Source organism: Eubalaena glacialis, chromosome 6, assembly GCF_028564815.1.
Source record: "Eubalaena glacialis isolate mEubGla1 chromosome 6, mEubGla1.1.hap2.+ XY, whole genome shotgun sequence".
NCBI lineage: Eukaryota > Metazoa > Chordata > Mammalia > Artiodactyla > Balaenidae > Eubalaena > Eubalaena glacialis.
In genome coordinates, this window is record NC_083721.1 from 57,049,353 (window position 1) to 57,073,085 (window position 23,733).

Sequence of the window (23,733 nt, forward strand, 5' to 3'; positions counted from 1 at the left end):
ATATGGTACTGGCACAAGAACAGAAATATAGATCAATGGAACAAGATAAAAAGCCCAGAGGTAAACCCACGCCCCTATGGTCAACTAGTCTATGACAAAGGAGACAAGGATATACAATGGAGAAAAGACAGTCTCTTCAATAAGTGGTGCTGGGAAAACTGGACAGCTACATGTAAAAGAATGAAATTAGAACGCTCCCTAACACCATACACAAAAATAAACTCAAAATGGATTAGAGATCTAAATGTAAGACCTGACACTATAAAACTCTTAGAGGAAAACATAGGAAGAACACTCTTTGACATAAATCACAGCAAGATCTTTTTTGATCCACCTCCTAGAGTAATGGAAATAAAAACAAAAGTAAACAAATGGGACCTAATGAAACTTAAAAGCTTTTGTACTGCAAAGGAAACCATAAACAAAACGAAAAGACAACCCTCAGAATGGGAGAAAATATTTGCAAACGAATCAACGGACAAAGGATTGATCTCCAAAATATATAAACAGCTCATGCAGCTCAATATTAAAAAAACAAACAACCCAATCCAAAAATGGGCAGAAGACCTAAATAGACATTTATCCAATAAGATATACAGATTGCCAACAAACACAAGAAAGAATGCTCAACATCAGTAATCATTAGAGAAATGCAAATCAAAACTACAATGTGATATCATCTCACACCAGTCAGAATGGCCATCATCAAAAAATCTACAAACAATAAATGCTGGAGAGGGTGTGGAGAAAAGAGAGCCCTCTTGCACTGTTGGTGGGAATGTAAATTGATACAGCCACTATGGAGAACAGTATGGAGGTTCCTTGAAAAACTAAAAATAGAACTACCATATGACCCCAGCAATCCCACTACTGGGCATATACGCAGAGAAAACCCTAATCCAAAAAGACACATGCACCCCAATGTTCACTGCAGCAGTATTTACAATAGCCAGGTCATGGAAGCAACCTAAATGCCCATCGACAGGCGACTGGATAAAGAAGATGTGGTACATATATACAATGGAATATTACTCAGCCATAAAAAGAAACGAAATTGGGACATTTGTAGAGACGTGGATGGATCCAGAGACTGTCATACAGAGTGAAGTAAGTCAGAAAGAGAAAAACAAATATCGTATATTGACGCATATATGTGGAACCTAGAAAAATGGTACTGATGAACCGGTTTGCAGGGCAGAAATTGAGACACAGCTGTAGAGAACAAACGTATGGACACCAGCGGGGAAAAGCTGCGGGGTGGGGGGCTGGTGGTGTGATGAACTGGGGATTGGGATTGACATGTATACACTGATGTGTATAAAGTGGATGACTAATGAGAACCTGCTGTATAAAAAAATAAATAAAATAAAATTCAAAGAAAAAAAAAAGAATGTTTATACAGCACGCTACATTCAAAATCATATTCAGTCTCTCAACGTTCACTATTTTGTAATCAGCAAACTGTATTTCCTTCAAGCACTAACGGCCAGTTTAGCCAGTTTCCTGATTTATGCTTCTTCCTTTCTCAGGCTAACATCTCCCTGAGGTTTCTATAAAAGGTAACAATTTTGACAACTTTTAAAGCTCAATGTAAACGGACTTCTGGTTGTTTTAACATTTTAATTAAGGTGAGTAGAGAACTGTAACAGGATGAGAGGCTTAGTTCTGCTGGTTAAACTCACTCTTGTAGAGGTATTTGCGGCAGATCAAAAATGGAATTCTTCCAAACCCCATTAATTCAGAATGGAATTAGGATTTGAAAGAAAGGATATTCAACTGAGATTTTAATTTTCTGCCTTGAATTTAAAAAGTCAGAGCTCTGGCAGCTCTGGAGCTCCAGAATCCTAATAAGTTTGCACAAAATAAGGCAGGACTACAAAATCTATAGATTTTGTACCCTATTTACAAGAATATGCATGTGTTTGTGTGGGCAGACACTACAGCAGAAACAATCAACTTTGAGTCAATGCACAACAGTAAGGTCCAGATGCATTCAAAGCTACTTATTGATGTTGCTAGGATATGAGAGGATTGCTAATTTCAAGGATTCGATAATCTAGTTGGGGAGAAAATAAAATACAGGAAACTAATACAAGGCAGAAAATTTAATTAATGCTAAAGTAGAGTTTTAAGGTTCTCTCAGAACACAGAAGTCAAGATTAATTTCAAACGGAGAGACTGAGGCAGGCTTGACGTAGAAGGTAGCATTGACCAGGCTGTACAAAGGGTGGGCAGGATTTCCAGAGGCCAACCGTGGACTGGGAGAGTGGAGAAGAGTATTCGGGGGGACAGCACGGGGAAACGCTCAGAGGCAGGCCAGTCTAGTAGGTTGGAGCAACTCCATTTTGGATGGGGCAGATGGCTTGCAAGAGGAAAGAATAAAAGATGGTGGTTCAGGTTGGGTTGCAAAGGACCACCAATGCTGTCATGAATCATCTGCTACTCTAATAGTTATGGACACTGCTGATGTGGTCAGGGCGAGGTGACCAAAAAAGTTTGTGACTTACAAAGGGTCCTCCCTTTATTAAACGTACACACCTTAAAGCAAGGTGCACAGAGTTAACCCTACATGGATTTCAATAAATGATTTCAATAGTTTTTATAACCATCCACTTAAAGCTACCAATCATTAATAAAGTCCTTAAGACCAGTTTCATGTGAAGAAAATCGTGATTCCAATTGTTCTGTATTTTGCTTGCAACATCTCCATTTCAACAGGAACTCATGGTCTCTTGACTGTTTATCTTGCTTTGATTCTTTGAATCCCACTTGCCCTGAACATTAAGAGGATTCTACTCATCATCTATGCTAACACCTTGAATAAACACTCATTCAGTCTGGCCTCCAAGACCCAACACCTTGGCTCCATTACTGAGCGTAGACACTGAAAAAATATCATTTAGAAACAGACATGAAGGACATGTATAAGCTTGGATACGCTGAGATGTACGATAAACTAATTCTTAGCAAATTTCTAAGTTTTTTAGTGTAAATAGTTAAATCAGAGTTCCCTAACCAGTAGATAAGGATGTGTCAAGAGATCCAGGAGCCTTACTGGTGATTTGTCAAGCTGGCTGCCACAGACAGAGTTGGGACAATTCCTGGTGGGACAGTAAACAACCTGCCTACCATATGCCCTCCCCACACCATATTTTACTGTCAGCATCTCCCCATATACATCTCACCATGTAATGTCAAGGTCTCTAGTAAGTAAAAAATAATTCTTTCATGCCAATAGGCTGAGAAGCTGTAGTATACCTATTGCAAGTAATACTTGCAAACTTTATCACAAGGATGAAGTATTACAGTCTGGATAAGAATGAGATGGAATAAAGTGAGGTAGTGAAAAGAGCTTTGGAGTGGCACAAATCTGGGTTCCAGTCCTGAATCTACTACTTACTTGCATCATGACATTGGAATGTTATCTTTCTGGTTCTCCATTTCCTCATTACTAACATGGAGATAGTGGCACCTATACATCCCAAAGTTGTGAGAATTAAATGAGGTAACATATATAAAAGGCCTAGTTTAGTGCCTGGAGCTAGTGGCTCTTAATCAATCACAGTGTTAGATTTGCTGATGAAAATAATACTAGTAAAAAATAATAATAATAATAATAATAGTGCTAGAATAGGGTCAAAAATATGTTGGAAAAAAGCTGTCTTTTACTCTAATTAGGAAATGACAACTAAGTCTTCACACTGAAAATGTTCAATTACTGCTTTTTCAACAAAATGCTACTCAGAAAATAAATTCACTTTTCAGTTGAACAATGATGAGAAATTAAGAACCACAATATTCCTTCATTTCCAGTTGCTTATCACAGGCCAGTAGGCACTCAGGCAGAAATATCAGAGGCAAATATATCAACAGGGGTATTACATTTAGGCACACCTTAAAATCCAAATACTTTGTGACACAGCCTTTCTAAGAAGAAATCTAGTTTAGGTTCTAATTTTCATTTCAAGTTTGCCTAGTTATACGCTTTGGGGAACTTACTTCCCAATTCTATTTCATTTATAAAACATGAATATTCAAATATATTCCATTCCCCACAAAAGAGATGAGGCGGCACCTCTGCTTACAGCTGTGCTGTGCACAATTCCAGGGAGGATCATTCAGCTCCCAGTCTTTACAGATTTGCATATTATTATGAGAGTTTTCCAGAAGATGGCTGTAAGCATAAGCACTTGGAAGAAGATGCTAGTGATAGAGCTGGTGCACCTGTTTGAGCAAACACAGGTGAAGTGTCAGCAGAGACCTAAGCATCTCAATATTGATCCTGGTGCCACGAAAAGTTCTAGACTGTTGTGGCCTCCATGAAGTATCTGGGAACCTCAGTGGCTGTACTGGCTCCAATGCTAATCCCCTGTGTTGGTTGGGCCAAGTTCACATCTTGGAGTCTCAGTTCCCTTGAGTGTGATTTAAGGAAGTTGAGGGCATATGATTTTTTGAGATATTTCTCTAGCAGAACTGAAGGACTCTATGGACTCTTCCCTGCCACCACCAAGGAAATCTTTAAGAACTAGATACACAGTATTATAAGAAAACTGTAAAAAAAAACAAAACAAAACAACAAAAACAAAAAACCATCTACCCAGAGAGAGAGAAAGGTTGTAATGAAACACACCAAAAAATACCAGTGATCTTGGTATGGTTTGGGACTATGGATGAATTTCTGCTGCTTTTAAAATAGAAAAATCATAAACTTAAAAAACTGTTGATAGAATTTTAAAAACCCAGAGAGATATCAAATTGTCCAAAATAATTAAAGACTTTTGTACAAAAGATTTCTGATTTAGCACAGTGTCTCGAGGATCCAGTGAATCTATTGCTTAAAGACTCAGAATGTCATGTTTCCTGTTCAAAATATAGTCCTACTCCAAGTGTTTCATAAGCTTTATGGTTTGGAAACATTTGCATCTTTAAAATTCAAAAAGATGTTGCTTTGTGGCATCTGATATGCTACAGATTAATCTAAGTCTTGATAAGTGAATGCAAATTTGATTTCCTTTCAAAGCTAACATTTGGAAATGTATATTATTTCTCCTTTGGAATACAGGATCATTTAGAATATAAATGATTATGTTGAAAGGAAGCTTACCTGGTTGAAACACATTTTCAGCTTTTTGTTTGTCTGCTCTGGGCATTGCTCCAGCTGTTTTCATAAATGATAACAGAACAGGATATTAACTTTTAGGGAATGAGCTGTCTACAGTAGAGTTATAACATGCAAGTACCTAGTATAAAAAAGCATCAAAGCCTAGAACTTGCCAACATTGGTGCTGTGGGTCTTTTAAGCCAGGGTCTAATTATATTATACAACATGGTTTTAAAAATTTTGCAGATGAAAAAGAAAATCAAGGTGAAGGAAAAGTAAATGATAAATAATAAAGCCGTTGGAGTCTAGATATCTTGGATGGGGACGCCACAGAAATAGACCGGGGAGAGTCACTGGCATGTGGGATAGTATTTAAAGTCAGAGACTAGCTGAGGTCACCTAGAAACAACATTTAATAGAGAGAAGAAAGTGGTCCAGGAACAAGCCCTCAGACACACCGACATTTAGAAACCAAATAGAGAAGGAGCTGCCAGCACAGAGGATGGGAGGGAGGGAAGCAGGAAAATGAGAAGTGTGCTGTCATGGAAGCTACATAAAGAAAGTGCTTCAAGAAAGAAAGAGTGGTCAGCTGGGCTGAAGAGGTCAGGTAAGATAAGTGACTACTGCATTTGTCAGCACAGTGGTCACTGGTGGTTTGACAAGACAGTCCCAGTGAGGTCGTTGAGTCAGAAGCCCCACGGGAAAGAATGAGGTGAGAGTAGATGGTGAAGAAGCAGAAACAATGACGTAGGACTTCATCCAGGATCAGATGAAGACATATGGCACCTCTGCAAATTAATCATCTGGTGCTCTTTTCACTGATACCTTTTCATGTGTATCCATCCCTTCCACAAGCAACACCGAGCATGAGGGTGGAGAAGGAGCCCCCCACCCTCCTGTACCTGGCGGGCCTCTTCCAGTCCTGTGAGCAGCTCTGGCGGCCTCAGGCCCGCGCCCCTCACTCAGCTTCACCACAGCCTGCTGTGACTCAGCAGCTCAGGGACTGCCCACTGTGGGCCAGGGCCAGGCTCACCCTATGCACCCCAGGTAGCTGCTGATCAAAGTTTTCCTTCCCATCATGTATAGTATTGCCTCTGAGAGGGGATTTGGTAAATGCAATTTTCTTCATCTTTCCCTGTGATGTCTTAGTGATTCTAACCCAATCTTCACCTCAGTTCCTCATAAAAGGTAGCTGAGGTAGTGTATCTAAGGGATAGGAACTACTTTTGGTGCAGGGAGAGAAGTTAAGGACTATATCCTGTCTCTTTTCATCTCAGAGACTGACTACTCTCAGTCTGTACAATCTTCCCAGAGTTTATTTAAACCTTGGCCACGCTGGTTCCCAATGCAGCTTTAATTCCAAGTTACCCACTTAGTACAAAGATCCCCATCCTCATTCACTTAAGTATTCTAGGTCCTCTCACTGGTAACCCTTTACATTTTTCTTCACTGAAGATTCAATTCAGGATATTCTGTCATTCCCTCAAAGTTCAAAAAAAGTCAGCTTGCCTCCAAACTTGTTGTAAGTTCCTCCAGTGATGTGTGGACAAATTCTGATGGTAGACAATACTCAGGGAAAAAATACAGAAGAATCTCCCTAGGAATATAAACACAGCAGAGATGAGAATATACCAGGAAAAGAGATGCAGCACTCATCTGTCCAAACTGGCTCTATCTCCTGGGTTTTGTTAAATATCTTGGCAAAGATGAACATTTGTGCCTACCAAATAGTTAGTTTTTATAACTGGCATCAAAGTGTTCTTCAAAAGGCGTTGACTGGGGAGAGGGAGGTGGCCATGGCTATAAAAGGGCAACAGGAAGAATCCTTGTGGTGATGGAAGTCTGCTGTGTCATGACTGTGTCAATGTCAATATCCTAATTTCCATATTGTTCTATAGTGTTGCAAAATGTTACCACTGGGAGAAACTGGGTAAAGGGTACAGGGGATATCTCTGTATTATTTCTTACAACAGCACAGGAATCTACATTTATCTTAAAATAAAATGTGTATTAAAGCAAGCAAGCATGAGCTCACAATGCCCGTCCGTAACCAAGCAGTCCAGGAAAGCCTTGCACCTACTTGAATTTCTCCTTGGCGAGAACTAAGTCAGCATTGCAAAATTCCTGGAGGAAAAGAGGCTGACTACAGGCTTACTGACTTTTTCCCTAAGAAAACCAAAGAACTTAACTCTTCGGAGTAATTCTTTCATCGGGGCCTCCGGGACTACTCCTAGAAATCATACATGGACCCTGCTCTTTCCAGATAGCCATGGTCATTGCTCTGACAGGTGCTTCATTTTGTCAAAAGGCAGGAGCACCCCACCCTTCTAGTGTGATGGCTTTTCTAGGATTAATCCCGTAGATGACATACATTTCATTCCTGGGAGAATATGAAATCTAGAAATTTACAGTTACCACATCTTAAAAGTATATAGAGTGTTTTATGTTGAAGTGTTCCAAGAACTTCATGTATATTACCCAAGGGATTTACAAAATTTTTCAATTATAAAATAACATGGCACACAAAGGATAAAACAGCTATTTCTTATACAATTTACATTCCTAGTATTTTAATTATATTATTTGTGGCAATATTCATTTGTAATTTTAAGGAGATTCAATCCAAAAAGTTAAAAATCCTCAGCATTTCACATCAAATGTAACACACACACACACAGAGTCCTCAGAATTATTTGCCTGGCTGGTAAGATGAGTAGGGAAGAGGCAGGATGAGAAAGGGCTTCTGGGTATTTGAGCTGAGCAGAAATCAGCTGGCATAGAAAGCAAAGCTTCAAGTGGAGTCCCTGGGAAAGGAGGCCTGTGGTCAAGTTTACAGTAGGTTTGGTGGAGGAGAAGCGGTGAGAGGTATTTTTAAATACAAACCACCCCTTTCCTCCCCTAAATCCAGCCTCCCTTCCTCCAATACAGGGTTGAAACCCCTGTACTGGTCCTGAGTATTGGTCCTTTTCATGGTGGGTATAAATTCTGTGGGGTTTAGATTTAGAGCTAATCAGCAATCTTCCAAGGAAGTATTTCTAGAAAAACAAATATTCGGAGGTGGTGGCATTTGGTAGGGAGTGGGAAAGGGTGAAGGGGCAGGTTGGGGAGAGACAAAGTTCTGAATTAGTTCTGGATTATTCTCAGTCTGTGAAATCTCTACATCAAAATTTACATGAAACACCATTATAGTCTGAATAATGTCTCACACGTGTGTACTATTATTTCTAAAGACAAAGAGACAAAGACACACACAGAGAGAAGGAGAGATTATTTTAAAGTGAAACACTTTATGTAAAGGTTTTATTGGAATCACTTGTCACAAGTAGCTCGTCATGTTGTATTTTCTCAACATCCTCAAGCTCATTAATTCCACAGACATTCCCTGAACGCTACTAAAACAAAGCCTTTATCTAGTGCACCTTCCAGAGCCTGGCATCGTGCCCCATGCTAGAAACCCAATACATTCTTATTACGCTGAATTCAGCCTAGTAGGGAACGCAGACAAGGAAGCAAACTATTCCAATACAGTGTGATAGAAGCTAGAATGGGAATGCAGCACCATGGCTACCTAGAGGAGGGGCCCAAATTCATATTTGGGAAGCCCCAAAGGAAGAGTAGGAGTCAGCTAGCTCTGCGGGGCAGGGGGGTACAGCCTGTGAAGAAAGAATGCCAGGCCAACTGCACTATATGTTGGGGAACTGAGTATTTTCTGACAGTATTGAGCACCCTGGTCAGATTCATCCATTCTTTATAAAGTGCTGGAAATGTGCTAAGTGTTGCTATAGGCTTCATATACAAAACTTCATGTCATCTTTATGGAAGCTCTTTGATTGAGGACTTATTCCTGTTTGAACCTCTCTGGTTCCCTAATTGTTAAGGATCCTCATCTCCACGCCCACCTGTACTCTCCTTTGCCCCTCTCCCTCCAAGACCTTAGTATCCACCTTTGTACTCTCTCCTCCATATCACTTCTGCTAAACGGCTCTTCCCTTGGGGATTCTGTCCCACGAGACTGACTGGAGAGGAAGACAAATTATCCTGCTCCCGTAGTCTCTAAGCACAAACGCACAGACCTTCACATTTTCCTTTTCCTGAAATATTAATCCAGGAAAACTGTTAGATCCTCTTAAAAACTGTAAGCTACCAAAAATCATAAATGTAGGGGCTGAATGTAGATGCTTAAGAATGCTTTAAAAATTCCTTCATTTATTGTCTTGAGTCCCTTTCGTCGATGCAATTCTTCAGTGACACCTTCTTTTGTTCCTGAGGAGGGTATATATTATCAAACTTCTCTCCACCCTCAAACTTCAGGTTTCCTTTAAGACAGAAACAGTGATCCTCTAATTCACAAAAGGTCCTTCAAGGAGGTGCTCAGCACAGAACTATAGGAATAACCTGGTGTCTGGAGTATCCAAGTGGATACTGTGTATTTTGGAGGGACTCAAGAACCAAGTGCTACCATTCAAGGGGAGTCTTTTCTTACCAAGAACACCCCTTCTTCCCTTGGAGCTTTTATTCATAGTTCCACCTCCAAACTTGCTAATAAAATCAGGAATTTGTCTTTATTAACATTATCTCTCTTCTTGGGGATTCAAGAAATAAGTAACCTGAAGATCTTCCAGAGCTATTGTTTGCACCCAGGACTGTAATAGGTTCTTGGCTATAATGCCCATTTCAGTTGAATTCCTATAGAAACCATATCCATATCTACAAGTTTGAGTTGGAAATTTTTATAGAGTTCAACTAGCTGAGCTACAACACTAAATCAGCTCTGTCTCCATATATGACGACCAAGCTTTGAAAAGCTCCAGCTAAGGGCCATTTCCTTTTCAATCCATGGTCATATCCTTTCTCAACAGGGTAATTTTTCCTTAAGAAAAACCTTTCTTGCGTTAATATAGCTCTGCTCTTTCTAGACATGAGCAGAGATACACAGAGGTTCCTGGTTATCCTGCTGTTCTTTGTAAAGAGTAAACTAGTTAATAATAAGCTTGGTCTTGGCTAAGGAGAAGAGAAAGCCTCCTACTTGAGGTAGAGCGAAACTCTCTCCTTCAACCCAGTGAAAGGCTATGGAAATGGCATGGCTCCACTTTCTAAAACCAGGAGTCAGGTCCTGGTTTTTGATAGACCTCAATTGCTAATGTATTTTTTTGTTGTTGTTGTGGTCTTTTCTTTTGCTTCAGTAACTGGCAGCAACCTGTAAAAAGTGACTTTCTTTTTAAAATTTATTTTTGGTATGTTTAAAAGTTAAGATAACATGAAGCATGTTTGCACTTTTGTAGAGGTGAAATAAATGAAGTCTGACTTATTTCAAGTTTACATATACAACGATAAACTAAAACAAGGCATCATAGGTTAGCATTTGTGAGTAAGGACTATGAGACCAGACTGCCAATATTCAAATCCCAGCTCTACCACTTAAGAGTTATGTAATGCTGGGCAAATTACTTAACCTCTGCATACCTCAATTTTCTCATCTGTAAAATGGGGATAATAAAAGTATCTATTTATAGGGTTGTTGTAAGGTTTAAGTGAGTTAACATATGCAGAGCCCTTAGGACAGTGCCTGGCACATAGTAACTGCATAAAAATATTATTATTGTTGTTGTTGAAAGTGATTTGAGATTTGATACTGCTTCAATATTTAGGACCATTTGATAAAATTTAACAATCTGGATCTCAGTTTACCTTATTTACCTCTGACTTATTCACACAACTCAGTTGCACCCCATTATTTGAAAATACTTTAACATCCAGTAATACTATTCTGCTTTTTACTACACTGTAATACTACACTGCCAATACTACACTGCTTTTTACATTAATCCCTTCCAATTTAACTAAAATTATTTTTGAAAATCTACTAATACACATTGGACACAGTGTGGAAAATTCAATCTGTTTTCAAAGGAGTTACTATATTTGGGGATTAAATAAATAAATACACATAAAACAAAACATAATGCAAGATAGGAAAATGTTAAACTGAGCACAATCCGGTGATAAAAACGGACAATAAGAACGACTATTTTTTATTAATTTATAACATGAATCTAATAGAAGAGGCCCATTTAGCAGTGTAGGAAGGGATAAGGATGATGTCATGTTCAAAGTGAACCAAGTGGAGGGAACACTCCACACACTTCAAAGGGCCTGACTGCTGTCTTATCTGTGACAAGCAAGGCAAGTCTGGTGAACAATCGTGAGTGTAAAGAACATGGTCCCCTCCACACTGTACATGGCCAGCCACAATCTTCATGCCTGGAGGAATTTAAAGTCTAGTAAACACAAGGACTAATATGTGGACCAGACAATAGAATAGTGCAGTACAGGGAAGAAAACATAACAAAGAAGACAAGAAATCTGTTTTCACTGGTGAAATGTGAGAAAACATATGACATGCTGCCAAAGGCAAAAGAGAAAATTGGTAAATGAGGAGCTCCTTTTGTTCCAGTTAAAGCCTTGTGTTGTGTACAATTCTTTTCCCACTGAATATTTTTATAAAACAATCACCACAAAAAAATTCAAGCTGGTACAGAAAGGAGCTTATTTATTAATTCATTTGGCTTTCAGAGTGTTCAGTTGATAATAGTATGATGATTTCAAGTACTAAAGATTCTACATGTTCATTAGGGAGATGGTTTCTGGGAAATTTACATTTTCTAGTGATGCCTAATTATAGAGGTGGATACACCTTAAAGCCTTAGTACACTCAATCAGATTATCTCCTATTTGATCACATGTAACTCATTAAAATTAATAATGATGATACACTTAGAGGCAGAACAAAAATTAGCCAAGAAAAAATAAAGAAAATGATAATGCACAGTTGTACATCCAAACTCTGCTGCAACACAACGAGGCAAATCTCTCCAGGCTCATAGTGCGGAGAGTAGCAAAGCGTGTGTGGGTGTCTGTGTGTGTGTGTATATGTAGGGAATATTACAAAAAGTGTGTGTGTATATTTGTAAGTATGTACATATGTATGTGTGAGTATATATATACACCGTGATTAAGAGCAAGAGATTCCAAATCAGGGAGCCCTGTCCTCAGTAGCTGTGTAATTGTCTTTGTGATTTTGAGTGTTACTTAGTTTCTCTTTTTCAGTTTAGCATTTTTAAAAAAAAAAAAAAAAATTAAAAATAATACCAGCCTTGTAAGTTTGTCTAAGGAGCTAATGTATACAAAGCACTTAGGTGACTGTGTAAAATATAATAATGACTCATAAATAGTGGCTATTATTATCATCAAGAAGGCCTGGTTCACTTGAAGCAATGTCCCAATCATTGGACATGTCATATCCGTACATTTTTTAATAATATGCACACATTTATTCAGATATACACAGGCATATTCATATATAATTTTTTCCATACTACCATGTCTTAGGGACCAATTGACATGCCTGAATCTCAGAACTAGTGAGTAAGAAACCAGGATTCAAATTTAAGGCTACCTAACATCAAGGATGAGGATCTTACCTACTACGTCTGGACAAACACTGACAGAAGGCAAGAAGATGGTTGGAGAATCCCATTTTCTAGGGACTATATTGTAGGCCACGGCAGTATGAGACTGACATCCATCCAGATCACTGGATGAATGGCCTTTTCAACCTCATAATATTTGTACAACCCTGAGGTCTGGCTTGCTTCTGTCCCATTCCCAGGCTCGTGCAAGCTTGCCAACCCAGACACTGTGCAGATCTGGTAGTCAGAACTTACTGTTCAGGAATGCAGCACTCTGGCTTCACTCCTTGATCAATGACTTGTCTCTGGATCCCTAGTGTCATTAGTGAAAATGTGCCCTGATGCAAAGTCCAAGGTGGATCCACCTGAATATAAGAAGAGCTTCCTCCTTTCTCCTAGGGCAGGATGGATGTTAGGTGTGTGTTCCTAAAGAATGGTAGGTGGGGCCCTCATCCATGTAAGCACAGCCCCGCAGCCCTAGACACCGCCACAGAAACTTCCATAAAGCCCAGGGCAACTTCAGAATGGAGTTCATGGCTTCCAGTGGTTTGCAGTCTACTGTCACACACAGGACCCTAGACCCTATCCTGGACCTGCGTAGGGGCCATAGCTCCCTAAATATATGCCCCACCTCTAACTTTCTCTTCCTCCCTGTTTCTATCCTTTGCCAACTCCTTTCTTCAGGAAGATTTTGTCAGTCACTGATCAGAAAGTCAAAGTAACATCCTAAGGGAAAATACTATTCCAGCTAGAGCATGTTGTATATTTCCCTCTGCTGAAAGCCTCTTACCTCACCCAGGCCCCTCAAAGCTTGTGAAGCCCAACCAAACCAATCAGCTGTACTAATTTAGTGGTGTTTTTGCTCCTGCCCCCCACCCTCTCATATGACACCTATTTGAGAGCACTCTTCCGTATACTAACTTCTTTGGCTTGATTGTAAAGCCCCCTCCTATCATTGGTCCCTACCTGGAAAAACTGAACCCTGGACTTTACCCCCTCCCTGTCTCCATCCTTTGAGAACTGAGATCCAGACATTTAAATCCCTCATTAACCATGCCCACAAATGTTAAGATTCTACACTGAACCAAAAAGCAAAACTCAGTTTCTCTCAATAAGTTCAGTATCTAAAGCTACAAAAAGAGACTTTCTAGAAGGCCATAATGTCATGAGGGTCCTTGTGAGGCAGGGAAGAAAAAAAAAAAAGAGAAAGAACGGAAAGAAAGGGAGGGAGGGAAGAAAGAAGGAAGGAAGAAATTCAGTAAGAATTCTTTTTTTTTTTTTGCCCCCTTCATTATAAATGGCCCCTATTCGTTTTTTTTTTGTTTTTTTTTTTAACATCTTTATTGGAGTATCATTGCTTTACAATGGTGTGTTAGTTTCTGCTTTATAACAAAGTGAATCAGCTATACCTATACATATATCCCTATATCTCCTCCCTCTTGCATCTCCCTCCCATCCTCCCTATCCCACCCCTCTAGGTGGTCACAAAGCACCGAGCTGATCTCCCTGTGCTATGCGGCTGCTTCCCACTGTCATACAGAGTGTAGTAAGTCAGAAAGAGAAAAACAAATACCATATGCTAACACATATATATGGAATCTAAAAAAAAAAAAAAAATGGTTCTGAAGAACCTAGGGACAGGACAGGAATAAAGACGCAGACGTAGAGAATGGACTTGAGGACACGGGGAGGGGGAAGGGTAAGCTGGGACGAAGTGAGATAGTGGCATGGGCATGTATACACTACCATTCGTCTGTTTTTAATAGCCCTTTCTGTCCTGTCTTCTATCCTTACAAATCCTGGTTCTTTATTACACTGGAGAGAGGATTAACATCCACCATATAACAAGAGGGCAGTTAGTGACAACAGTTCTCTTTCAAAAGACATGTCACCCACGTTATATCTAAATCAGTGCAGTTAGGAGACAAGTCATAAAGTCATTCTATTGAATTTTCTCAATAATATCACCACTCAACAGAGAAAAAAATATCAGGAGTTGTCACTGCTTAGAAAATTCAACAAAGCATGTAGAAATATGCTAGTAAGTATCTTTACCTTAAATTAGATGTCAGTTTTCTTACTGTTTCCTTGACAGATGTGCTTTGAGAAGATGTTGTCAGTGAAGAAGCAACTTTACAACCATCCCTCACAGACACTCTGGCTTTGTATTCAGAACTTGAATTTAAATCTTCCACTGGCATACTGGGCAAAAACAAGCCAAGGTTTATAATTTCTAAGTAGAAATCACATTAGATACTAATAAATTCAGAAATATTAATACACAACAAATGAAAGCTAGGACATAGATGTAATGCTGAAAACTGTCATTTATGTAGTTATATAAAATCAATTCTCAGGTATAAGAATTACTATTCATTCCTGACAAATCTTGTTTCAAGGTTTTTGGGTAGCCCCAATTAAATAGAATTGGCAGTAATTTATTCTTAATAACAGTAGTCAAATACCATTTGTCTCTTATTTGCTGAAAGAGGCTTTTAAACCCAAGTTCTACTTTAGCCTGGGGGAAGGTAGGTACAGAAGGTAGGTCCAGAAATAAAGCAAAGTCAGCTGAAAGAAATATGTAGTCAAGATCTGGTGGAAAGAGAGCATTCCAGGTGAAGTGTAATGATCCTGGGGGAGAAACAAGGTAGGGCTGTTGAGAGACAGACACATGAGAAGGCCAGGGCTGCAGGGGCGGAGTGCCCAGGAAGGAGAGGCAGAGAGAGGAGGTGAGAGGCACTGGCCATGGGGTGGGGATTGGAGTTTATTTTAAGCAGAGCAGGTGCTACCATTGGAGGGTTTCTTCCATGGGAGTGGGGTGATCTGATTGATACATGTTTTAAAAGGATAACTGGCTGCAGCATGGAGAAGAGCTCACAATGAGGACGCAAAAAGTAGTGTGTAGTGTGTTAATGAGCCCCAAGGCTTTCAGTACCAGGGGAACAAAAAAGCTCAGGAGGGCTGGGGGACACGCAATACGGGAGGCAAAGCTGGGTAGGCAGGTAGGGGCCAGATCACGTAGGGTCTTATTTGTCAAGTGAAAAGGAGATTTTAATAATCCCTTCATGCTAACGTCCATGAATTAAGACCGCAGCTCTAGAGAGTTTCCTACGTTTACAATGTATGGACCTTTTTAAAAAAATTGGATAATAGTTTATATCAAATGGAACATGCTTCTACCGTCAACAGTTCTTTGTCAGTAATTATACTGCCTAACTTCAGCTGATACTTTATATAAGATTAAGAACATTATAACTAATGGTTAATTGTCTGTTAAAGAACACTCACACAATGTCTGAAGCCTATTAATTATAACCTCCTTTATGCTGAAATTTTATTAAAGAAGTCCTTAAATTAAAAAAATTTTTTTTTTACCATTTTTGGGATGCTGGAAATTCATGCTGGGGTGGGAGGTGGAGGGTAAAATGCACTAGACCAGAGCACAGAGATTCCTCCCTGAACCTTTGTTTCTTCTTCTGCCAAATAATAATAGTGCCTGCCTCATAGAGCTGTGCTGAGGATTACATAATATATACACAGAATTTAGCTCAATGCCTACTAATAGTAAGTGCTCAGCAGACAGTACCTAGTTATCAATGTTATTATAATCATCTTTATTATTACTACCACTACTAATGAATTTGGTAAGATTCTCCCATTAAGATTGTTTTAATTGGATAATAGTTCTAACATTCATATTGTAGTTATGACTCAAAGATTATTTTTTAAAAACACAAGTTCATAAAAGCCTAAAAGTAATATATGAAATAATACACTCACGTACAAAAAAAAAACATGTTTTAGTTTTTGGATGGATTTTAAATTTCAACTCAAATTTTAATAAATAACTCTAGGTTAAAGCATCGTCCATAAAATGACCTAACAACAGCACTGGGGGAAAAATTACATCATTTATTCAATCAACAAATATTATAGAATGCCAACTCTGAGGCAGGTGCTATTCTGGACACTAAGGACACAGCGGTGAGTAAGACAGCCCCTGCTCTCGTGGAGTGAGTTAGTTTCACGTGAAAATACAGAAAATAAGAAAGCTAGAATGTAAAGTGTTAAAAGAAATAGATAATTGAATAAGATACTTTAAAACAGTAATAAAGGCTCTGAAAGAAATACAGTGGGATGATACAATTTGATGGTGTGCCTTATCAGAAGCGGGGTGGGCTATTTTAGATGGAGTTTTCGGGGAAGACCTGTCAGAGGCCAGAGTTACAAAGAAGAAAAGATATGAGCCCTGTCCTTCATGAAGCTCACGTGCAGAGGGAAGATGGATACTCAGACGACAATTCCACCTGACGTGAGGAGTTGCTCACACTGTGTGCCAGAACGTGGTTGGTATTTAACAAATAATTACTGCAGTTGAATGAACTATGATGCAATCTGATCCCCGCAGTGGTGGCTCTGTGAACACCTGAGTCTGCCCAGGAGAATCGGGGCCCCCAAAGGAGAGAACACTTGAACTGGGACGTGAATGAAAGGGTAACAGACCAGTACGCAAGAGGGCATTCAAACCCAGGAAGTGGTGTGGACAAAGAGGTGGAATTTTGTGATAAAACAGAACGGGAAGCAATTTCGAAAGTCTGGGAAGCAAAATGGGGGCTAACCTGGGAGTCATGAGCGCAGGGGGCTTGTGTCACGCTCAGGAGTTTCTGCCTTGTCTTAAAAGTGGTGGGGCTATGAAAGGCTTCTGAGTGGAAGAGTGGAGGGATGGGATTTGAGGGTAAGAGTGACTACTCAGTTAGCAAGTGCAGGAAAATAATAGCTCCTCTCCGGTTTGGTTTGGTTTGGTTTTTCTTGTACTTAACTCAGTGTGCCCCTCTGCAAAAAGAACACAGGATTTGGATTCAGCAACACTGGGTCTGAATGCTTGGAAAGCAGCTTAGACAGATTTGGAGCAGCGTGAGGATAAGAATCTGCTTCCTTGAAAACATTTTTTTTTTTTCATTCTATTGGATAAGCAAAATATTCAGCTTCTATTTAAAAGTGACAGGAGTCTCATGTCAAGAAAATTCTAGCATACGACGATTATTGCACATATGTATGGCAATAAGATAACGAGCCACACAAAAAAAACCAGCTCATGATTTCATAGTCATACATATATGTGACATTTTTAGTTCTCTGACTATATTACAATAATTTGAATTAGTTGCTTTCTGTGAGCAGGAAGTTAAGCCTCTTCCATTTCATTATTCCCAAATCCTCACGAAAGAAAATGAACAAGTTTGGGAAAAGGGTAAGAAATCTAGCGTATTCTATTCTTTCCTGTCTCCTTTGTAAAATTTGGTTCCACTCTTAATTGCCTTTGCTTGTTGCTATTATTTTCTTTCTTCTTGTATTTAAACATTGATAATTACTTTTCAACAGTATAATTGTACTCCCTTGGAATTTGTATAATTGCAGTACACTCACCTTTCCCAGTTAGGTGATGAAGGGTTTCTCTTTATTTCTGGAGTATCACTGCACAGCTCCTGTTTTTCTTCAAAAGAACATAGACAAAATGAAGAAAATCAATCACATTTTGGCGATTACACAATAAAGTGAACCGAAAGAAGTGTTAGCAGTTCATTAACAACTTGTATATAATTTGGCTTTGTGTTCAAACACTCTTTTGTAAAACTTCACCAATATGTTCTTAAGGCAATTTATAATAACCTCTTAATAAAGAATCCAAGAGCCTCTGTAGCTTGTTTTTTGTAATTTCTTTTTAATGATGCTTATTTTCTGCTATTGCTGTGCACGGGATGACTAATGGGAACTGTTCAGTGTCCCTTCTCTCAGCAGCTTCTGCCCAGACAACCACTTGTCTTCCCCCAGTATCTTACTCTCTTCCATTTGGGGTTCAGGTTCAAAGACATCCTGACAGATCCCAATCAGAAATGTGTCTCTAGGAGAGAGTAGAACTTTAAAGCAGAAAGAGACCTACAGTCATCGAGTTAATCTTCTCACTCAGGGACCTTCAGAATCCGAGCTTCAGAGAGGTTAGTGATTTGTTTACAGTCCACAGAAAAGCAGAAATGCTTTGATCCCCTCGGATTGGTTTCAAGAGTGTCTTGGGGAGAGTCTAAGGAGTAAGTCAATGTGTTCTTCTTCCAGCTATCTCTAGAATTCTTTGTGATAACTGTGATCTTGTTCCACCAAGTAAACCCTTGCCAATAAGTTTAGGGCCACTGAAGGCCAAGCGGAACAGGACAGCAACAAGGAAAGTTTTGGATGGTGAGTAAATGGCTGAGGACCTGCCTGACTCCTCTAAGGAAACATAAAAGAGAATAAACAGAGAGGTTTTCCAAGCACACTGCAGGCACAGTTGGTTTTGCTCATGATCTGCATGCAAAGTAAAATTTCTTAACCCATTAGCCAACTAATTCATAATTACAGTCATTTGAAAATATTTCATAATTCATTCCTTCCAAATCCAGGATGAGTATTGAAATTAAATATTAATTTTAGGATCAAAATTGTATTAACAATTTTTTCATTATAATTTGGAAATCCAACAGGCACATACTTGAAGGCATGTTAATAGTTTGAAACTCCTATAAAAGACTGGCTTTAAAATTAAGAGACCCTTACCAAAGAAATCTTGATTATGGAATAGCTAATTATCCTAGTTATGATGAAAAAGAAAAAGTGTGATTTCTTATGGACCTCACTAATGGGTTCAAATATAAAGATGTGAATGAATGACTGATTAGGTTACCTAAGCAACGAAGTATAAAAGAAGGGAGAGCTTACAACCAAGAGTGAACACGAAATGATGGCATGGATCAACACAAAAACAACTGGAAATTGTGGAGTCAAAATGAACTGAGACCTGTTTAGGAGACTAAGAAAGGCTTTAAAACTTATTTCAGAATAAGAAGATGACAATGAAAATAATGGTCCTGCTGCTTAGGCCCAATGGTATAATTTTACAATAAAGGAGACAATGGTAGAATAATAATACAACACATAATAAAAGAATTCTACTACTAATAATGAATGGACACTAAGAAAATAAAATTTTCTGAGTCTAGCTTGTTTCCAGCTTCTCTATGCAGGGAAATTGTCTTTAGATTGAATATTATCAGATGGCAACTTTATGCTTAAAAGAAGCTCGTCTCTCACCTGAGACAAATTACATCCCATGGACATGAAGGAACTAATAAATGCGTTTGTTGAACTATTCTTAGTGATCTCAGAGGAATCATGCAAAATAGGGAAAGAACTAAAATGACTGAAAACAGAGGAATGTCATCGTAATTTTCAAAAATAGTTTCTGAAAATTATAGACCTGATATCAATCCTCAGCAAACTGCTAAGTAGAATTCAATGAGGGGGTGACATACGTCCACTGTTGGGAATTTCAGGCAGTGAGGTAGTGCTGGGGGAAGTGTGCTCAGGCAGGAGGTGTCCCGCTGCCCCTCCAAAATGTGTGAGGTTGGCAGCTCACTCTCTACCCACCCCTCCTCCCACGATTGGAACAACAGATTTAATTGTTTTAAATCCGAACTGCTACCAAACTTCTGATCTATATCCTACGTAAGATATGTCGCATAAGTCATACTGAAAAAGACTCAAGACATTACAGCTAATATATGTAAACTGAATTCTTTTTTACCTTTTTTCATACGAGAAACCTCCTTTTCGTCTTGCTTCAGTGAAACATCAGTGTCACTTTCATCTAAAACCTGAAAAACAAGCTCCGTATTTAAAGCTGTACAAAAACAAAGGACATATAGTAAGGTGCAAAAATGACCTTCAACATCAATGTCCATATCAGAGAGAGACCATAAAGTTGCCAGAAGGACAGTTTAGGGACATGTTATGAAGGGAGACAATCATACGTGTTGTCAAAAATTATACTGGCATGCAGCTCAAGGATGGTTGCATTATAACTGTCATGTTTATGTCTATCATTTCTTTAATGGGATTTTTACATTTCTATCAATATTTGTATAGATATTTTTTAAAAATCCATATCTTATATGGATGTAACAATGACTCTGACACATGGGTCAAGTGTTTGATCACCAGGAGCAACCATGGAGTGTCTGCTGCTTTGAGAAGGACGATCACACCCCTAGCTGCTACAGAGCAGACACAGAGAATGAGCTCAACATCCGCCCAATGAGAACTTTGAGGAGGTCGGGGCCTGATGAGGAAGAACATGGGGATGGGGCTGGGGAGCGCACCTGGGAAGCTGAGGGAAGGGACACCTTGTCTTTTGACAGAATCTCAGGAAATCTGCTTAAAAGGAGTTGCAGAGCCTTAATGTGTTGAATGCAGGAGCCAGGAGGGTTGGTGGCACCTACGGTGAGGGGATGTGTGTGTGTGTGTGTGTGTGTGTGTGTGTGTGTGTGTGTGTGTGGTGTTCGGGATGCGGGCCAAGGGGGTTTCGGAGAGGTTGTAGGGTGGAATATGGCAATCAGAAGCCAGGTCTCCCATTGCCTTGGGAACCCTGTCAGCCTATTTTACAAGGCTCACGCAAAAGAAACTTACATTTTGGGAATGCACTTCTTTAGATCAGAGAGACGGAGAAACAGAGAGAGAGAGAGATGGAGTTTGTTTATGCCATCCAGGAAAACAGATCCAGAAGCTCCTTTCACGTATTTTTACGTGTCTGAGAATGTGGGGCAAAGGCAGTAAAAAAGGAATCTGAAGAAGACAGGGGTAAAGCAAAAGCTCTGTCTGCTCCTTGATCTGAAGACCCCTGAACACGTGCTGAGACACACTGGGCTCCTGACTCCATCACCTGGAGTGAGGTGTAGAGCTGTCAGTTTTCTAGAGCTTACCCATTGTCTGTGTACACTTCACTTTTCATGCCCCCTCTAAACTGCTAAACAAACGTGGGATGGGGAGGCTATCGACCCACCTTTTCTCCCCTCCCAGGAAACAAAGGCATATATTTTACATGGCATTCTGGAAACTGTGCTCTGTCAGGAAGCAGGTTAAATGGACACACATGTAGCCTAGCAACGAAAGAACTGTGAGGCCGTCCATCACCGTCATTGTCTATTTTACCCAAATTAAGAGAAAGCAAGCCTTGTAGGTAAGGGGAAATAAATAAAACTGATTCTAAGCTACTTTGGTCCATTTCAAAATATTTTTATTCTTATACTGTAAATAAATTAATGCCCCAGGAAGTAAATAAAATGCATATATATATATATATATATATATATATATATATATATATTTTAACATCTTTATTGGAGTATAATTGCTTTACAATGTTGTGTTAGTTTCTGCTGTATAACAAAGTGAATCCGCTATATGTATACATATATCCCCATATCTCCTCCCTCTTGTGTCTCCCTCCCACCCTCCCTATCCCACCCCTCTAGGTGGCCACAAAGCACCGACCTGATCTCCCTGTGCTATGCAGCTGCTTCCCACTAGCTAGCCATCTTACATTTGGTAGTGTATACATGTCAATGCTACTCTCTCGCTTCGTCCCAGCTTACCCTTCCCCCTCCCTGTGTCCTCAAGTCGCAGGACAGAAATGCATATATTTTTAAAGTTCATTTTGCAAAATGACTTTAAAATGGTATCTTATTTATTTCTGATGTAACATAAAATCTAAAGTTTTCTCCTGATGTGTTGATATGTAAGGAAAAGCTCCATACTTTGTGTCTCTCCTTTGAAATGAATATTTTTTGACCAGTTTATAAGCAGCATGGACTATTTCCTACCACAGTTAACAGCAACCACAAGATAAGCTCATGAGAAGAACTACTTAACGCCTTTAGTAATAACCACTTTGTAATAATCCATGATGATCCTGCTCAGGATGTGTTCATTTTCTTTGGAAACTTCTCCTTATTATGGAAATCAGACAAGATAAAAGTATCCAAGCTTAACAAAAATGACAGCACTCCCAGCAGGGAACTCCTGGTGGCGGTGTTATTAACACAGCCTCTTGAAATTATTTTTGCATTTTATTGTTTGGTTCTCTGCTTTGAGCTCTGCCGTGTGAGGGCTGTTTCCTTGAGGGTCAGATATGTTCCCCTCACCCCAAAAGTGTTACTTACACAAAGCTTTACCGTCTCTATTGCAGGAGAGATTCCCTTCTTTTCTTTTCCTTTCTTATATTTCCTTTATTCTTTGGCATAGTAACGTTTAAAATATTTTGGATAAACAATTCACAGCCTACAGTATTTCCTTTTAAATGACACTGTGTAAATATCTGAGTTCATAGGATGCCGCCTTTTTTTTTACAATGTACTTGCAGCTTTGAAGGTCTGGATTTTTTCAAGCTGAGACAAGAAAACATACAGTTGTCTTTTCAATGACACTATTTGTGTATTTTGATGCTTGTGAAGCTCTTTCACATATATTACTTCATTTCATTATAGAAATGCTCTCCAGCCACTTCGGCTTAACTGTGTCTCATAGTCTGCAGTTTGAGGATATCGCTTTCCTAAGATTTTACTTCGGTCATGAAATAGATAATACTTCCCACACAGTAAATGAGATTACAGTTAAGTCTTAACAAGGGGTTTTAGATACCTTAATTAAAATTACGTTAACAATGAGTAGAGTGGGATTTGTCAACTCTCCAAGGCATGCAAAGGATCAGCACAATACCACATGCTCAATTTTGTTAAGTATCTATTTAAGAGGATAAATAAATCATAAATAAGTTAGAGAGAAGAAGAAGAGCATACCATAGTCAATTGTGTAACACTTTTCTCATTCAACCGTCATTAAGGAAGCTTAAGACCTGGTTGATATCACTTTGTCTGGTTTCTTTCCTTCTGCTTCTTTGCCCCTCCACACCGACCCCAAACATTTTATCAAAGACCCATAAAGGCTACCAGTTCTTGCCCTCCTGCCAAGTTCAAAGGCCCTTCCTCTTTTCACTCTTCCATGGTTAACATTATGTTCTAGGCGCCTCCCTTTTGTTCATTAATTTATTCAGTAAACTTGAGTTCCCAGTTTGAGTCAGACACTGTTATGATGAAGACTATGGAGCTTATTTTCTAGTGAGGGAGAAAGATATTAAATAAATAAAAAGATGGATATGTAATAATGTAAGTTCTTTGAAGAAAAATATCACAGGTAAGAGAAGGAGAATGACCTGGGTTACCCAACTGCCTCTCTGGGGTCACTGTAATCTTCCACACCCTCCTTTCTCCAGGTCTTTGAGTTGCTGTTGATTTGTTT

The 23,733-nt window shown here is 39.2% G+C and overlaps 1 protein-coding gene across 1 annotated transcript in view; it reads right to left on the reverse strand.

Moving 5' to 3' along the window:
• MORC1 (MORC family CW-type zinc finger 1) overlaps positions 1-23,733 on the reverse strand; it is a 213,858-nt gene that overhangs the window by 14,082 nt on the left and 176,043 nt on the right. Inside the window, 5 exon segments of the mRNA XM_061192725.1 lie at positions 5,105-5,158; positions 6,611-6,698; positions 14,626-14,772; positions 17,998-18,064; positions 20,186-20,255. Coding sequence (XP_061048708.1) covers positions 5,105-5,158; positions 6,611-6,698; positions 14,626-14,772; positions 17,998-18,064; positions 20,186-20,255 — 426 coding nt within the window.